At 41.1% G+C, this 12933-nt stretch overlaps 1 protein-coding gene across 2 annotated transcripts; it reads left to right on the top strand.

Moving 5' to 3' along the window:
- The first annotated feature begins 72 nt into the window (after positions 1-72).
- LOC112463335 lies at positions 73-12516 on the top strand. 2 transcript variants are annotated; one of them, XM_025029691.1, is made up of 10 exons: positions 73-880; positions 2525-2656; positions 3085-3283; positions 3384-3801; positions 3927-4393; positions 4481-4809; positions 4910-5169; positions 5297-5567; positions 5674-5859; positions 5940-12516. In XM_025029691.1, exons 1-10 carry the CDS (start codon positions 677-679, stop codon positions 10182-10184), a joined length of 6711 nt encoding a protein of 2236 aa, XP_024885459.1. In that variant the 5' UTR covers positions 73-676; the 3' UTR covers positions 10185-12516. The 2 variants fall into 2 exon arrangements, with proteins under 2 accessions (XP_024885459.1, XP_024885458.1); XM_025029690.1 differs by having other exon boundaries at positions 74-880; positions 3085-3295.
- The last annotated feature ends 417 nt before the right edge of the window (positions 12517-12933 follow it).

Raw genomic sequence — 12933 nt, forward strand, 5'->3', positions numbered from 1 at the left:
GCCTATCCCGATTCCCGGGTAGAGCGGTATCGCAGCGAGCCGAGCATCACGGCGGCGGCAGCAGTAGCAGCGGCAGCGACGGCAGCAGCGGTGGCGGCGGTGGAGGCGTCTCGAAGGATGCGGCCCGAGGAACGGAAGAGGCAACGGCAGCGACTCGTGCTCGTGGAGTAGCCTTGGCCAGCGGTGGTTGGTCAGGCAGGTAGACCGTAGACGAGCAGGACCGAGGTGTGGGACTGTGGGCGCCTGGTCGGTGTCGGTGGGAGAGCGGCGACGCAACGCGACGCGACCGCGACGGCCAGTTCGTCGTTCGTCCCGTCCCGGGCAGCTTCACGCGCGCCAGGCTACCGGAGGCTACGTCCGCTACGTCCGTCGCAGACATCGCAGTTCCTCGTTTCTCGTCCGTCCGGCTGGGTGTACGGAGATAGCGTTCAACCGACAACGTTGTCGCGCGTCGCTCCCCCGGCTCCCCGTAGTCTCGCCATCGACGCCGACTGACGCCGACGGCGACGCTGCTACGGCTACGGGGGCAAGCGAGAGAGGGACAGAGTGCGAGAGGGAGAGAGAGAGAGAAAGAAAAGCAGTGAGAGTGAGCGAGAGAGAGAGAGAGCGCGCGAGGGACGCGGAGCTTTCTCGAGAGAGAGAGAGAGAGAAAGAGAGAGAGACTGGCGACATAACGATGGCGACGATATCGATGACTACGACGACGACGATGACAACGTCGACGTCGACGGCGACAGCGATGGCGAACGAGCCAAGGAAATCTTATCACGACTTGTGTCGCCTGTGCGCCTCCTACGACGCCGTTAGGATGCACATATTCGGCCAGGAAGGCAAAAATCGCCAGCTCGTCGACAAGATCCAGACGTGCTTGCCGTTCAAGGTAAGTCTACTAACTACTAAAGTCTCCTTCTCTTTTGAGTCTTTGTTCGGACATTCTTTGCCGTGCCGAGATGTTATCCTGTTCCTCGTGGGACTCGATTTCGATCTGTTTCTCTCTGTCTCCTGTCTCTTTCTTTCCTCCGTCTCATTTTATCATCCGCAGCGTCTCTCATTTTTCCTTCCTTTCTCAATTTCGTTTACTTTTCTGCGTCACCTCCCTCGGTACTTCGCGGCCCTGCACGATTCGTCCTCGATCTTATTCTCCCGATAAGAGACGGACAGAGGCAAGGAAAGAGCGAGAGAGGGAGAGAGACAGAGAGAAGAGCCGATTCACGGACGACTCGTTCGATGTCGACGGGGCGTTACTGGGTGAAGGTTTTCTTCCCGCCGTCGCGTCGTCACCATCGGCCATCGCGCTCGTTCGCTCGCTCGCTCGCTCGCTCGTTCACCGAGCGATGCAGAGCGGCGTCCAGGCGTCCTCGGTGACGAATTCCACCCGGTGGCCATCGCTTATCGAGGACGTTGCGACCGGCGACGGCGAGGTCGGCCTGACGCGAGGAGGGACGCTTCGTCGCGCGACGCACTGGCGACATTTTGTTTGCCGCTACGACACGCGTTTCACGCTCCTCCACGAGACTTGATCGTCGTCGTCGTCGTCGTCGTCGTCGCCGCCGCCATCGCCGCCATCGACGAGTCGAGTCGCTTCATCGATGCGGAACGACAAACCGCGTTCCGAGATATTTCGAATTTCCTCCTCCACGTCAATATTTTTACCGTCACGTGCATCATCCCCCAATCGCAGCACTGGTTTATCGTCTTGTTAATTCTGCCCGTCTTCCGTGCACGTTGGGGTTTACCGGATCCCACGCGTTATAGACTTCAATTGTACACGTGAGCACGTGGCATTTAAATTTTAAGTTAAAAGATAGAAAAAAATGCCTTGTACGAAACGCATCATCTTTCCTAAGATGCACTTGTATTTTTTTTTCACAAATATGATATAAAAGTATTATCAACTTATATCTCGTAAAATTCAAAAAAATATGCTTTCGGAATATATCCAAGATGATAATGTATATATAAATGTAAAAGCAGCTTACGATGGTTGTATTAAAACGTACTAAAAATACATAAAATTTTATTTTATTTTTATTAAGCTAATTAAAGCTGCTTTTGATTAAAGAATTTTTGAAATAGGTGTTTACTATCTGCAATAAGGGGGAGTTAGGATATCTTATAAAAATTAATAATTAATAATAATATAAATAATAATCAAAGGGATATGCTTAAAATTTCAATAAAACTTATATAATCGTAGCTCATTCTTTGAGGCTGTTTTTACTATGCAATGATTTACCTACTAATACCTCCTACAGTTTTCAATGTATATATCTGGAGAAAAATTTACAAGATAAATTTACATCTAAAAAATATTCCTGATGGATATCTAGATAACTTGAAAACTTGAAATATATTTTATATAATTATAAATTGTTGCCAAAATCCTTTTCCTGTTATCAATTTAATTTATTTACAGATATTCTTTAGCAAGAGAAAAAATTAAGAATTATATTTATCAAGACATTACACTAATGTAGTAAAACTTAATACATTTTTAATGAAAACGTCGAAACTACTGTTTCAGATAATTGAAGACGATTGTTTGCCAAAAGTCCTGTGTTATCGATGTATGTACAACTTGGAAAATTTTTATGACTTTCGGACTGCATGTGTTAACGCAGCTGCTTGGTTGGAAAGAAATAGGCCGAAGGAAGGCGTAAGTATCTGAATCCAAAATGTTGAACCATTTGCTGTTTGTAAATTTCTATATTTTATTTAAAGAATTAGTTGAGCCAAATTGAAACGTACTCTTGAGCAATGTGTGTTACCAATCAATTATTGAAATTAATTGGCTTCGTATTCTACAATTTTCTCTGGTTTGAATATTTAATATTATATTAAACATATCATATTTTATTTAAAAAGGGTATATTTTTTAGTACATTGTATAATTTAACAGTTACTTTTTGTATAATGTCTTAATAGAAAACCTATGTTTAATATTTTTTTAAATACATTGTAACAGAAGAAAAAACTTGTTGGGATTGTAGTTATTAAAATTCCATAATAACATTATCAATATTATACGTTGCAGATTTATACGTTTATAAAAAATACTGATTCATTGCACGTTATATATCATAGGCGAATGACGATGGCGCAAATGACAGCGCACACGTCGGCGAGGTACACGCGGAGCTTCTTAAAGGGAAGGAAAATATGCCAGTACTTATTCCGGAGGCACCAGTGGTCAATCCTAATGCGGCATTAGGTACACCACCGAGATTAAATTCGGATGGTGAAGCGGATCCCGAGATCGAAGAGATTCTCGACACGAGTGAAGGTACGGATGAAGGTACGCTCGCGCATTTTGAACTTTATTCTTTTTATTTTGCCCGATAAACGAGTACGTTGTCGCTGACACGTGTTATTTTGATATGAAGCTACAGTAATCGACGATTCGGAAGATCGACGATCGGAATACGAGATGGCATACGAGATGGACATGGAGACGAATCCTAGCGACTTTTTGGAAATGACACCAATGGTAACCGAGGAAAATGAAGAGGAGTGCGGTACGAACAACCCGAGTGCCGCGAATACTCAAGATACCGCGGTCTTTTCACATACGCAGCCGCAAAAACATGAAGTCTTTGTCTGTTCCCTATGCAACAAAGCGTTCAGTTCCAAGGGTCACTTGTCTCTGCACGCGAGAATTCACGTGGGTGAGGGTGATGTGATCGGCGAAAGAGTAATCACCGATGACCATACTTCGTACCAACGACCATATCAATGTGATCTTTGTCATAAATCGTATTCTACTGCGAAACATCGCTGGGGGCACGTTTCTACGACACATCGGTAAGAGAGAGAGCTTCAATGACATACTACTATTTTACACATAAATTGTCTGCTAATTTGTGGCGACTTAAAGATGTCTTTAATCAATCTTGTCAAACACTCACTTGCCTTTTTATCTCTTGCAGGGGACATCCTGCGGTAACGTGTGCATACTGTTCTCGCATATACTCGACGCGATATAATCTTGATGAGCATATAAAATCACGACACGCTGGTCTACCGCCACCTCCGGAATTGTCAGTCTCTCTTTCGCGCACAGAAACTCGTTATCAGTGCCAAACATGTCCAATGGTGTATACGGATTTAGCAGATTTCAATGCGCATCGGCAGATATGCACACAGGAACAACGTACAGATCTGTTGGGGCAAACCGAAGCGCAGAACAATAAGATTTTCGCCGACACGTCCGATATTTCGAGTATATATTCGGACGACGAGAACAAAGACTTCAGGAACGCCGAGGCTAAATTGGCGAAAAATCCGCAATTAACTATATTGAAACAAGCGCTGACTAAAGGAGACAGTCTAAAACGAAATTTTGACGATGATGGGTCGACATCCAGCAGCAAGCCGAAAAAAATAGTTAAGTCAGGTAAAACTTAATTATTAAAGTAACAATAGAACGAAAATGTCACATGTAGGATTAAAACCACCTAATTTTGAACGTATTGTTATTTAGAGGAGGGCGAGACGAGTCCTCAGAAGAGGTGGTATTGTGAAGCTTGTCCACAAAGTTTTACATCGGTGGACAGTTTGAAGGAGCACGAGATTAGGCACGATGCCGAGAAACCATTTATTTGCATACTGTGCAAGAGAGATTTTGTTTTGAAATCTTCATTAATTAGGCACATTACATTGTCACATGGCGTTGATCCTACTCCCATCATTGACAGTGATAAGTGTTTAAAAACAACGGTAATGCCTCAAAATTGGAACGATCGAGTGGACGTCAGTGTTTATGAGCAAAGTGAAACGAAAGAACCACCAGAGCTCTCGTCATCACCTGAGGTAATGAATAATATAGTTTTTTATTGTTTACTTTTATGATATCATACATAGAGACATACATTAACATTACTACGATATGTTACGTTATTATGTTAAACAGATAAATTTAGAAAATGATGACAAGGATTATAAGAACAATCACGAGAATATAGAAATCGAAACGGTATTTGTATGTGAGACCTGTAAGAGAGACTTCAATGACCGAGCGTCATTATGGCTACACATACGAGCGATGCATAAAGAGTACGCTGCATTTACTTGTGGAGTGTGTTTAAAGATGTGCTTTAATAATACGCAACTTCAAAATCATGTCTATATGTATCACGGAAGGTCTAAGCTTTTAATATCGGAACAAAGAAGGTATAGTCGCTCACATTCTATAATTGTATATTTTCTTTTTATACTTTTTAATGTCACATAAAATACGCAAGTATGCATTATATAAAGTACAATAAATATAATATGCGTTTTACAACTATGGTTACAGGTACAGTTGTACGATATGCGGTAGACAGCATGACTCGAGAAAAAAGCTAATCACTCATGTCTCGATACATAATGTTGATCCTGCCTTCGATCCTGCGAATTTTGTACAATTAAATAGTAATTATTATAATGAAAACTTGAATGGTAACGAAGGAAATGAACAAGCATTAGATTTTGACGGAGACGATGGCGAGAAGGTCGATTGTTACATTTGTTATAAATCTTTTCCGACTGAGGATCATCTTATACGACATCAGAGAAATGCTCATAAGGTAATGCTGAAACGCGTGCTAATTTTTCAATAAGAATTATATAGCAATTTTGACAAACAATGTTATAAATAGCACAAATTTTTAAATTTTCTTTTCTTTATCGCAGTCTGACCAGATAGTTTCATTAGGAGAAGCTGCGGGTAGTGGAAATACTCTTAGTGTCAATGGTAATGGCAACAGGGCGCAATATCATTTATTTTTTGTTTGCGAGGTATGCGGTAGCTCACATTCGAGCAAATGGGAACGCTGGTTGCATATCAACAATACGCATAACAACGAATCTTCTATTAAAGTAAGTTTGAGAAATGAAAGGAAACTGATTCTTATCATATTGTTTTACATGTCATTCTAATTCTGTATCATTATACCTAGTGCGAATGGGAAAATTGCGGAAAGATATTCGCGACGAAGTCGTTGCGCAACGAGCATCTCCAGCATCATGTGGTACAAGGACCCTCGCCTAACACTTGCGAGATATGTGGGAAATTGTGGCCTACTCGCGTCGATTATTGGAAACATGTGATGGGCGTACACGCGGACACAGTGCCTCTAATTTGCGGCGTTTGTCTGAAAGTATTTTCTGACGTTATGCAATTAAGCGCACATGTCAAGGCGAAACATTGGCCACTAACCAGTGGTGATTTCTGTTGTGATATTTGCGGTAGACCATACTCCAATAAATCAAAGATGTCTCGGCATAGAAAGATCCATGGGTTGGAAGCAGCTATGGACGCCGCATGCGATAATAGCAGTTTCAATGAAACGACCAATGAATCGGTTAAGCCTGATCACAACAATGGCGCTTCGGAAATAGAATTAAGTTGCGAGCAGTGCCCAGAACTCACCTTCACGACATTGGACAGTTTGTGTAATCATCGACGGATAACACATGGTCTTTTTCCGTGCGATTTGTGTAACAAATGCTACGGCAGAACGTCGCACTTGTGGAAGCATGTCAATAGAGTGCATAAAGGACACGCGGATGTAACTTGTCCTTACTGCGCAAAGACAAGCGCATCAAGGGATCATCTGGCAGCACATATTGCCAAAATTCATAGGTACATGCCCGCAATGGGTAAGGATAATCAGAACTGCGTTGCTTCCAAGTCCCTGAGTGTAGACGACGGTGTCTTGCATTATTGCGAGAAATGTAACAAGGGATTCCACAAGCGCTATTTGCTCCGTCGTCACATGAAAGGCTGTCAAAACTATCGTAAAGATCCTGGTGCATTGTTAACTCGTTGTCGGGCCTGCGAGAGGATATTCAAGGATCGTGCGAGTCTACAGAAACACATTGAGAATCATCACAGCACGTACACTTGCCATTTGTGTAACGAAACGATCACTTCCAAGCTAGGTATCATGACACACAACCGCGTCAATCATATGGATCACCCGGATCTGACGTGCGACCTTCCAAGTTGTAAAAAACTCTTTCGGACTAAAGAAGATCTGGAATCTCATCGAAAGGATCACAAGTATCACAACAATCCGAACGTTTGTGATTTTTGCGGTGACACCGTGGAAAATAAGCTGAAACTGAAAATGCACGTATTATCGTTGCATCGAAACGAGATCGGAGTATCCTGTGGTGTCTGCCTGATTCCGATGAAGGACCCCAAAGATTTGAAGAAACACGTGGAATCCGAGCACAGCAGCGTTCTTTCTAATCCAAACACGTGTCAGGTATGTGGCAAGCAATATGCATCCAAGTGGAAGGCTTTCGATCACACGAAGAAATGTCACGGCAAGGTTTTCCTCACGTGCAAACAGTGTCTAGCGGTTTTCACGGATGAAAACGATATACGCGATCATTACGAGTATGTGCACAACGTTCCGAAGGACCAATTAGCCATTTTCGAATATAGAATGGATATTGGTGCAAAGAGAGAGGGTTACGAGACTCCCGATATTATTGTGAAGGAGGAACCGGATGACTTGGAGTTCGACGAGGAAATGTGTGACGAGAGTTCGAACGACTCTCGTAAACGTAGAAGATCGCCAAACGACACATACGACTGCGAGATGTGTCCCGAGATCTTTCTCAATTCGGACACTCTTGCTAAACATTATCAGAACGTCCATAACACCGACCCCGCCCGTATGTTCAAGAAATTCAAAAAAGATAGCGATAGCAAGCGCAAAATGAAAAACAGAAACAACTTTGAATGCAAGAATTGCAAAAAGCAGTTTTCCACCAAGACCTTATTTTGGAATCACATCAATGTATGTACACGGCGAAACTCGATAGGTAGATTTGACACCCCAAATAATGTCCCGACATCAATTCTGGAGTCTCATCTGAAACAAAACAATCAGATTCAACGAGAAGAACTGTCGCTACCACCGACGAACGAATCCAACTTGAACATTCCCGACTTCAATCTATTCGAAGATATTAATTTGCAATTGTCGGCTCAGAAACCTGTGCCGAATCTTATGCCATTGTCGCAGATGAAGACGACAGGTAACAACGGCAAATGCTCGAGAAAAGACTCGCGCAAGGTGTATGACGAATCGACCAATACTGAGTGCACGTGCGAAGTCTGTGGTAAGCAATGGCCCGCCAAGAAACATTTGTGGCAACATCTGATTCGTTTCCATCGCGCCGAAGCTGCCGTTACGTGTGGCGTATGCTTGAAGCTGTGTAAATCTTATCAAGATCTGGCCGACCACTTGAAGGCCGAGCATGCTCCTGTTTTGTCGCCGGAGGGCAACAATTTCACTTGTAAGATATGCGGTAGATATCACAACGCGAGAAGCAAATTGAACTTGCACACGGGCATCCATATTGGGAACCACCAGTGTCAAAAGTGCCTGCAATTTTTGGAGAGCGAGGAAAAACTCACCGAGCATACAACGAGCTGTAATGGCAAATCTGGGTTTGAAGATCACGCAGTGGCGGACGAAGATAACGCGAAAAACGATAACGACGAAAAGGGTAGTTTAATCGCCGACGAGACGTCGGTCATCGAGGGAACAGAGGAAGCGGATTTCGAATCGGAAGGCGAAGGGAGTAGGGACATTCACGATGAAGAAAATTCGGACAATAGCGAAGAAGACAATTCGGAAAATAGCGATGATTCGGATAGTGATAGTAATAGTAGTTCGAGCGAAGACGAAAACGAGAACGAAGATGGAGAGGAAGAGGAGGAGGAAGAAGAAAATGAAAACGATAATGATTCTGATACAAGATCCACTAGTCGAGAGAGCGGCGATAGTGTATCGTGTAATTCCGATAGCGACGACGAATCGGATATGGATGACGCGGAAGTGAACGCGACGGAAAATAAAGCGCTACAATTGAGCGATATCGGTAGATTCAGGATATCCGGTGACGGTATTCAAGAGAATATGCCGATGGAGAAGAATTCCAAGGATCAGAAAACCTATCTTACGTCCGTTACCTCAGCGACGGTTGCAGAACAAACGGTTGCTGGACAAAGTAATTTGAAAGATCTGTTGATTCCCAATGCACCTGCGAACATGGACAAATTTGAAGCATTTCGTCTCTGGGAATCCGCTAAAGCTGCGGCGAACGATGTAGACTTGTCTGTGTCTGACGATAACGAAGACGAGTGTGATAACGAGGTAGACGATGAGGAAAATAATGATGAAAACGAGGAAGAAGATGGTGAAGCTGGTGGCGAAGATGAAGACGAGGATGAAGGTGAGGCTGAGACTGACAATGAGACTGAGGCCGATGAAAGTGAAAATGAGAACGAAGCCGAGAAAGAGGAAGAAGAGGAGGAAGAGGAGGAGGAAAATGAAGATGATGACGACGACGACGAGGACGACGTCGGACCGCCTGTATTAAGTCCAATAATGCCTTTGTTACCAGAAAATGAATCTGAGGAGCACAGCGGCACGGCAGATCGCACGAGGCACAAGCTCAGTCCGATGGTTTCGCTGAGTATTACTAAAGAGGAGTGTGATCTGGAGGAGTGTGAAATGACCGAAATGCCAAATGATGTGGAGAACGTATCCAACGCAGCCAACCTCTTCGCGGCTAATAACAACGATCTGCCCGTAACGTGGGACGAGAACTTGGATGATAACGGAATCGACACGGGCGATTGCAACTCCGACATTGGAGACAGGGATATGGAGAAAAACGAGGAATTCAGTAAGGAGTATATCAAAATAGAAGTGAACCAGAACGATGCTTTTGAAGAGAATTCCGTGAAAAACGAGGAGGAATTCAGTAAGGAGTATATCAAAATAGAAGTGAAGCAGAACGATGATTTTGAAGAGGATTCCGCGTATGAGAACGTAGTGGATAATAGTAGAGGTGACGGAGACAATCAAGTGCACGAGGTGCATAATCTGGACGGAGCTGTGCTAATGGTGACTACTAATGAGGGTAATCAGATTTTGATAGAACCAAACGTGTTGAATATGGATAACGAGGACTCTAATGCCGAAGCAACGCAGTATATTTACCCAGAAAACGCTTACGAGATCGAGGAAGAGGATTATGCGACGCGAAATGAAACCGACGTCATGCAGACGGATGAGATGCAAGGCAGTATGTCCTACGTTCAAGATACATCGGAGAATGAGGATAGTACGGAGGTTGACATCGAGGAGTACAGCAGTGACGTGCAGAAACAGTAGGACACGAGTGCCAAAACTGAGAGGAGATCTAGAATAATAAATCTGTAATAAAGTGTAAGATAACGTAATATGGATGCTTGGGACTTGAGATTCTCAACAAAAGAAACGACATATGTACCTTGAAAAACGATCACAATATTGTATAGTAGAGTAAGCTTGTAGCTTATAGCTTTGGAGGATTTTTGATAGACTGCGTAAAAGAGAAAGAAGGAGAGGAGGAGTAAGAAAGAGAAATCACGACGATTTACACGTTTCGTTTTCATTGATCTGCCAGAGGCTTTGCATTCACGAGACTTGCGGCAACGTTGCAAGCTTCCAACTAATCGTTTCGAAAGGTAATATAATTTTGAATGATTAAACATTGTACTATATACATAAGGCGTTATTTAGATTATTATGAAAGCTACAATTTACAGGATCTTTTTTAATTTCCGATATTCGACGGATATCAACGATTCGTTATGGAATATCGTTTATTTATATCGGTAACACTTTGTTGAGACAATAATATATTCTCCGACTATTCCCGCCATGTTCACGTCAAATGCCATCCGTTAGACAATAGGACACAAATTTATGAACTTAATGATAATTTAGTCCTATCTCAAATTTAAAAAACGATGCTAAGCAGGATCAAAATCTACGAATCGCGTTACAATCAAATTTCTTTCTTTCTTTTTTTCTTAAATCCTATAATTTTTTCTTTAAATGATGACTCTAATCATTTGTAAACGTGAAGTGAGAAGAAAGTAAGTAACTATGCTGATTGTTACAAAAAAATGGCACGAAGTGAACGTCAAAAGACGTTGTATAAAACGCGTTGATTTTAATGCTATTACTGGTATGCGATTACACGCTTGTCCGATTTCTCTAATTAAAATTTTGCAAATCGACTTTCTATGTGTTTTTCTGTGCAAATTTATTCTATCAACGAACGATGGCAGAACTATACTCAAACTTGAATTATCGAATTAGATGCGTAAAAAAAATTGAGTATATTATAACGGAAATAACAAATACTATCTACGTTTTATGTCAAGACAGATTTAGCATCCTATCTTTTAGGGTTCTTTTTCTTAGCGTAGCGAAGAAGAAGCGATAATCGTGCACACTCGCTATATTTTTTATGGAAGTGAAGACAGAAATAAAAGAGTTTTATGTGAATAATAGCTTTAAATGATCAATCTGTACAGTTACGTAATGTGAGCGTGTTTGTACATGAGCGAGTGCATGCGTGTATGTCGAGAACGATACAGACGCGACTGAAGACTTATATATTAAAGAAAGAAAGCGTACCTCGATTTAAAATATTAACAGTTAGTTGAGATTAATGCGATGGTAATTGCTTTGTATTATATCCTAATTTAACCGTCTTGCAGATTTTCTCAATTATTCGAATAGTCGAATTTTGTCAAGTAAGAATCGCGAATATCAACGGGAGAAAGAATCGTTGTATCGTGTTTGGATCGAGATCTTTTTTAATCTCGCAGTTTTTTATGGATGCGTAGTGACGAAAAATTAGATATAAAAAGTTGATTTTTAGAAATAGATGGTGTTTATCTTTATCGATTTCTAACATGTCAGCGATCTCTTTTTTTCCTTATTATTTATTATATTCATTCCAAAGTAATTTCTAAGATACATTATCTTCTTATGAAGGATAATTACTGATTTGCCATGCGTATTATGCGATTGTATGTGAACGATCTACTTGGTACTGCAGGGGGGGGGGGAGGAGAATGAAATTGGAATGTTAACGGTCATTTAGAGAAATATTTAAATATCGTAAATATGAAAATTTATAATATCTTTAAATATTATGATTTTAAAATTCATAGTATTTATAGATATATGTATATTGTTCCAGTATTGTTCCCACGTCATTTAAAATCGTATTCTTTTTTTTTACATAACAATTGCTAATATTTACAGATTAGTGCCACTAAATGCGACTATTGCTGCATTTTAAGTTTATAGAGAGAATGATTATATAAGAATAAAATACATTCACAATTTATGTACTACGAATGTATGGTTATTTACATATTCAAATGAATCATACATGAATTTGCCTTACACACGTATGCATGAAAATCGTTCAGTCTGGAAGAACTTTTGATCGTATTTAAAAAATTAACGAGACGGAAATGGAGTCAATGTCAATGAGTATTACTTCCCAAGTTTTTTGCTCTGCACGAATGGAGCGTGAATCATATGTATTGTGTAATACAGACATGCGAGGACGTTACATGTATAATTTACCATAAATTATCATTCATATATTTGTTCACAATTCTCAGATTACAATAATTATTCTCCATGTGTTTTTGCAGAATGAATTTCTTATTTTATCCTTTTCGATTATTTCCTATCCCATAAAGGCATACGTAATTGGTAACTATGTTTATATTATATATTTATGCATCATAAAATCAAACATATACATCGGCACATCGCATATTATTCTTATTTTTATTTGTGAATAATAGAATCAATTTTTTTAACGAAAGTTTAATAGAAGTTTAATACAAATTACATCAATATATCTCCAACATACAAACTTAAAAGATATACTAAATTCCCCGAGAAAATGTTTCATTTATTTCGACGTACGTTACAAGAAGAAATTATATCTGATTTCTTGCCTCTGATGTTATAATCCAATATAGCTGCAGCGAACTGGTCTAGAGCTCTAAAGGCTGGTGTGCCTAACTCGGTCATTCTAACTGCGATGTCAAAAGCGAGGAAA

This window comes from Temnothorax curvispinosus, unplaced genomic scaffold, assembly GCF_003070985.1.
Source record: "Temnothorax curvispinosus isolate PA1 unplaced genomic scaffold, ASM307098v1 QBEX01013138.1, whole genome shotgun sequence".
Classification (NCBI taxonomy): Eukaryota; Metazoa; Arthropoda; class Insecta; order Hymenoptera; family Formicidae; genus Temnothorax; species Temnothorax curvispinosus.

Coding starts and splice junctions, on each gene's coding strand:
- LOC112463335 (XM_025029690.1), top strand. CDS start 677: ATGGCGACGATATCGATGACTACGACGACGACGATGACAACGTCGACG. Junction 2,657..3,084: donor GAAATAGGCCGAAGGAAGGC/GTAAGTATCTGA, acceptor TATATATCATAG/GCGAATGACGATGGCGCAAA. Junction 5,170..5,296: donor TTAATATCGGAACAAAGAAG/GTATAGTCGCTC, acceptor CTATGGTTACAG/GTACAGTTGTACGATATGCG.